This window comes from Mus caroli, unplaced genomic scaffold, assembly GCF_978045245.1.
Source record: "Mus caroli unplaced genomic scaffold, Mus_caroli_1 scaffold_9, whole genome shotgun sequence".
NCBI classification, from domain to species: Eukaryota; Metazoa; Chordata; class Mammalia; order Rodentia; family Muridae; genus Mus; species Mus caroli.
Genome location: NW_028227264.1, coordinates 76,576,501 through 76,582,500, shown reverse-complemented (window position 1 = coordinate 76,582,500; position 6,000 = coordinate 76,576,501). Strand labels below are relative to the sequence as shown.

General features: G+C 49.6%; 1 protein-coding gene across 1 annotated transcript in view; it reads left to right on the top strand.

Annotated features, from left to right (window-relative positions):
* Window positions 1–3,997: 3,997 nt before the first annotated feature.
* Window positions 3,998–6,000, top strand: part of Trappc10 (trafficking protein particle complex subunit 10) — a 58,635-nt gene continuing 56,632 nt past the window's right edge. The window contains exon 1 of the mRNA XM_021174541.2: window positions 3,998–4,216. Within this exon, the coding sequence (XP_021030200.1) occupies window positions 4,150–4,216 (67 nt within the window). The 5' untranslated portion in view covers window positions 3,998–4,149. The remainder of the gene's footprint in view (window positions 4,217–6,000) is intronic.

Here is a 6,000-nt window from a genome sequence, read left to right as displayed (position 1 = left end):
TCCTGAAAGTTTTCTCTGACCTCCACATGCACACCACGGCTCACACATGCACATTTGTCACGCATACATACACATGCTAACTAACTAGCCAACTAAATTAAAGTAATAAACTAAATTTCCACCTTGCTTCAGATCTTCGGCTTCTGCTAAGAAGCCAGCTCCCCCGACCCCAACCCCCGACATCATGCCTGTGAAGGTGATGTCTGTGTTTTCTACCTTTCTCCTTTGCCGCCTTTCAGTAGCTCACCTGCCTGTGATCTTTGAATGTATCTCACTCAGATTTCGCCAAAGCTTTCTTTTCTGCATTACTTCCTTCTCCATTGGCAATTCCTGTTCCATGGGAGTCAGACATATTGGTTAAGAGCACTGACTGCTTGCTCTTCCAGAGGTCCTGAGTTTAATTAACAGCAACCACATGGTGGCTCACAACCATCTGTAATGGGATCTGGCGCCATCTTCTGGTGCACAGGCATACATGCAGGTGGAATACTGTATACATAATAGATAAATGAATCTGGGGGAAAATATTTATTTTTACTTACGTGTGTGTGTGTGTGTGTGTGTGTGCCACATGTATGAGGGTTTCCTGAGAGTCCTGAAGAAAGTATCAGAGTCCCTGGAAATGGAGTTACATGTGGTTGTGTGCAGCCCAGTGTGAGACCTGGGAACTGAACTTGGGTCTTCTGCAATAGCAGCAAGATTTAAACCATTGAGCTATCTTTCAAGCCATTTGATATGTTCACAATACTTTCTGCTATAGGTCTGGGGAGATGGTTCAGTGGTCAAGAGCCCTGGCTGCTCTTCCAGAGGACCTGGGTTTGATTCCCAGCTTACACCCATCTGCAACTCTAGTCTCAGGGGATCCAGTGCCCTCTTCTGGCCTCTGCAGGCACCAGGCATGTCCATGTTACACAGACATACATGCAGGCAAAACACACATAAAAGTAAATAAAATGAAATAAAAAATAAAATATTTTGTTACTCTGCTGCAGCCTTCCCTCATTCATATTAATTTAGCCCCTTGAATATACATTTTATAGTTGCCTTTGTAAACAGTTCTGGGTCATGGCTGCTTTCAGTTGAGATTGTATGTCTTGGAGGAGCCTCACACTTCCTGTTCCTGTCCAGTCATTTCTTGATGCCTGTTGGACTTTGATAAGCAATACACCGCATAGTTTCTGGATTATCTAGGCCTTGTCTTCCATTCTAGCTCACAGCTCCACTAGCCTTTCCCCGTCGTGAGCTCCTGTAGGTTTGTTTGTGTTAGAGACTATTCAAGGTGCCCCCTCACCAGTCCCTCTGACTGGCAGGACTCCATCTCCAAACTTGATCAGATCATATCAAGTCATTGCTTTGTTGGAGGACAGGGACTGACAAGTTTTGGCCTTAAGACCAGGCCTGGCCACAGCCTTTGAGATATACAGTCCCTAGGCTAACACTTGAGTTTAAGCTGTTAAGGGGTTGCTATGGAATCGGGGTAAGAGACTTACCTGTAAAGTCAGAAGTCCTTCTGTCACTTTGCAGAGGGAGCCTGTAGCCTGGTGATACGGTCCTTACTCTAGTGTCTCAGCTGAATGTTGTACTGTTTGGCCTTGAGTGTCCCTGTTGCTCCTGACAAGCCCCACTGCCACCCATTCCTGTGAACCAGAATTCCTGGAAAGGAGGTTTGTCTGCAAAGATTGACTAATCACAACGACATCGAGGTGGAGTGGTTGAAGGCTGCAGGTCTAGAGGCTAGTTATTTTATGATAGCCTAGTGTCAGCCCCTAAATATCCATTCATTGCCCACCCCAGTGTCAGAACTAACACTCTGTGACTAATAGATTTAAAAAAAGTGTTGGAATCTATTAACTTTGCAGACCACTAGTGTCTTAGCTAGGGTTTTACTGCTGTGAACAGACACCATGACCAAGGCAAATCTTATAAAGGACAACATTTAACTGGGGCTGGCTCAGAGGTTCAGTCCGTTATCATCATGGCAGCATCTAGACAGGCATGGAGCAGGAGGAGCTGAGAGTTCTACATCTTCATCTGAATGCTGCTAGTGGAAGACTGACTTCCAGGTAGATAGGGTGAGGGCCCACGCCCACAGTAACAGGCCTACTTCAACAAGGTCACATGTGCTAATAGTGCCACCCCCTGTTCCTGGCCCAAGCATATAGAAACCATCACAACTAGCTTCACCACCCACAAAGCTAAGAATGGCATTTGAGGCCAACAGGAGAGGTTCCACCTTCTAGCTGTAACGGCCTCTCTGACGTACTCACCAATGTATTTTAATTGTCTTGATTTATGACTTTTTATGTCCTGCAACTATAAAGCTTCAAGTGCTTCTGCGTGGGATCATGAAACCTGGGGTGACCCACTCAGGACGCCTCGGAGGATTCCTCAAAATCCTTGTTCCCTGGGTGGCGGGCACTCAAATTTGGCTCCGAAGCACACCATCTCTTATTCCATTTGAGGTGAGAGCTTTGTTTTTGTGCTGACATCTCACAAACGCTTAGCTGGATGGGGTGAAAAACCTTTGGCACATCCACAGAGGCTTTGGACCCCCATTCTTGCTTTGCTGTGCTCTCTCTAGGCCAGTGGTTCTGAACCTTTCTAATGCTGTGACCCTCCTAAATAAAAAATAAACATTAAGTAAATAAAAATAAAAATATTAGCCGGGCGTGGTGGCGCACGCCTTTAATCCCAGCACTCGGGAGGCAGAGGCAGGCGGATTTCTGAGTTCGAGGCCAGCCTGGTCTACAAAGTGAGTGCCAGGATAGCCAGGGCTACACAGAGAAACCCTGTCTCGAAAAACCAAAAAAAATAAAAATAAAAATATTAAATAATGAATAAAAATTAAATAAATAAACTAAAAATTAAATAAATAAAAATAAAAATATTAAAGAAATAAAAATATGTTGTTACTACTTCATAAACTGTAATTTTGCTACTGTTATGGGTCATAATGTAAATATTTTTTGGAGCTAGAGGTTTGCCAAAAGGCTCGGGACCCACAGGTTGAGAACCCCTGCTCTAGGCTATCTATGCCTGGCAGTCTCCACCTGCTTCAACTGCCCTAATCAGTTGCCCGAAAGCCCACACCAACATGCTCCCCAACAGTCAAGTCATGCTCAGACATTCCATGTGCACACTGAATCCCATTTGCAAAAGCTCCCATAGACTTGCTTTACTTGCTCCAGAGTTCAGTTCAAAGTAATATTTGATTTTGCGACATTCACAATACCCAGCGGCTTCAAAGCAGTACCAGCTATAGGTGGCCAGTACTGATGAAGGTGGGTCACAGGGGAGCATTCTGGGAGCCAAGGGAAAGAGTGCTGAAGGCTGACGCAGGTGGAAACGACCTATGTGGTGGTTCATACGAGTAAAACCATCTAATCAACCAATCAAACAAAAACCTCACAAAACCAGAAAGGACAGTGGGAAGCTGGCGTGCCAGCGGGTGCTCATGGAGTTGTACGGGGTGGGTGGAACACTTTCGATCTTGCTTTGAGTCAGCACACTTGGCAAGTCCGTGTTAACAGGCAAGCAGAGACTCAGCTTGGCACTGCACAGCCGAGCTCGCCCAGATGTAAAAACCGACCCAAGGCATCCTGCAGAGGCCGGAAAGGAGGAAGCTCCCTCGGAGATAACGGGAATTTCGCCAGATGTGATGGTGGGGGCACACGGGGTAGAAGCGAGGATGAGGGTCAGGGAGCATCTGCAGGTGCAAGGCCGAGGAGCATCCAGTTTAGACAGGTCTGATGAGACCAAGGGTCACCAAGCTTGGGCATTTAGAAGGTGGGGTCAAGGAGCTCAGGCACGTGCGCCGCCCTCTGTCCTCTGCAGCTGTCTGAGAACTGAGGCAGAGGCGGCTCCCGCTATTGACAGCTACAGCGGCCCCGCCCTGCACCGCCCGGCCGCCCGGCACGCGGCCTTTTCCGTAGGAGGGTATTCGGCGGCGAGGCCCGCCCCTTTAAGTCGCGCGCCCCGGAAGTGGTCACGCGGCGGCGCCGGGGCCGGAAGTGGACGCGGCCGGCGGCGGCGGGCGGCCGGCTAGAAGCTGCCGGGGGCCGGCGGCGAGGAGGCGCGGGCTCAGCGGGCCCCGCGCTGCCTCGGGTGCCCATGGCGGGCGGGGGGCCGGGCCGGTGACGCCGGACTCCCATGGACGCCCCTGAGGAGCCACAGCCACCGGTGGTCTACACCATGGAGAACAAGCCCATCGTCACCTGTAAGTGCGGCGGGCAGGCGGGCGGGGGGCGCGGCCGGGCTGGGCAGCTCCCACCTACGCGGACATAGCCGACCTCCGACCTTTCCGCGGGTGACCTCCGACCCGCTGTGCAGCCGACGCCGAGCTTTGGGTCCTGACCTGGGCGGTCTCCGGAGCAGCTCGCTCTGTGCTGTCAGTGCTGCTAGGGATCGGGCCGGCCTTCCCCGTGGGTCGGCTCTCCTGCGCTCTGACCGCAGTTCGGTGGGCAGGCCCGGCTCTCCGCAGAGCGCAGGTGCTCTTCCTCTAGTGACACTCAAGCCGGAGTGGCAGGTGGCCGGCCAGGCTTAGGAAGGAACCCAGCTCTGTCTGTGGTCCAATCATCCTGTGCCTATAGGCACTTTCCAGAGCTGCTCCACCAGCGAGTTCCCGCTCGGACATCCCCTTCCGCACTTGTTCCTTCTCCCACTGAATGCACACACACACACACACACACACACACACACAGACTGGTTTCTCTGCTACAGAAAAAAAAACCCCTCATTTTAAAGCATAATTTCAGAACGGAGTAGTTTTGCAAACTACGGACTCATGGGAAGTGTGGACGGGTTGGTTGACATTTTGACAGCTTTGCGGTGCTGTCTCTCAAAGGACAGGTGTGTGATACGTGGCTGTTGGCAGTTCAGTATGTGCTTGACCTTATGAATTTACTTTTTTTTTCTAAACAGGAAGCATATTTGCAAAACCTGGTGCTAGGCCCCAGGGTTCCCAAGGTCTCCAGCACACCCTGCTCTGTTTTCTCCTTTGGGCCCTTGGATACATGGGCTCCTCCCAGTTCCTTCCTGTAACCGCCTAGACGTTTCATATTTAAAGACTTACATCTCTTTATTGCTAGATTAACTTTCTCAGGGATATGGATGTGTCTCCCATAAAGTTGGGAGACTTGCATAGTTCAGCAGTTAGTTGTTTTTGTTTTTGTTTTTTTTCCTTCCCAGAATGCTTGGCAACTGAGAGGCTTGCCAAACCTCACCTGCAGGCAGGTGGACTGATGTGGCAGAGCTGGTCTGGAGGCTGCCCCACCCTGCCCAGGTGCTCCTTGATCCCCTCAGGGAAGTTGCACCTTGTTCATGGTTGGATTCAATGTGTTCCAGGTCCTGAGAACTTTTCCCCCAGTCCTGTGCACAGTAGGAATTCTGGATGGGTTCTTAGAACCCATAGGGACACCCACTTACTTGACTGCATCTCCTGACCCTTCGTTTTGAACATTGGCATCTTCATTGCCATAGACATTTTATCAGGATCCTGCTGAAGGTAAAGCTGCAAGCTCAGCGGCATCGGCTGTGGCCAAGGAGAAAGGGTTAATTACTCTGGTAGCTAGTACTTGGAAATGTGTGATATTTAATGTCTTACCTTCCTGTGTGCAGGACAGCTGCAGGGTGCCTTCCTGTAGGCCTGTTGGAGTTTGGGTGTTGGTGGGGGATTCCCATGGCTTTGGGGTAGCATCATAAGAAAGTGTGCTGATGGTGTTCCCAAGTTGGAGGGCACAGCTCTTCACTGGAATTTCAGAAAACAAAGTCGTTTTAGAGAAACGTAAAAGCAATCTCTTTAAAATAAAAGGCTTTTTTTTTTTTTTCCTTTTTGATACTCAGGAAATCTGACTTAGTGTACACTCGATGGCATTTTTATGTTTCTGGGGCTGCAGCTTTGGCAAGCACTCATCCTGGTTCCACCTCATTCCTTCTTTATCTTGTTATGTTTTAAAGGAGAAGCTAACGAACACAGTTCAGAAATCTACCCAAAGGCCAGTT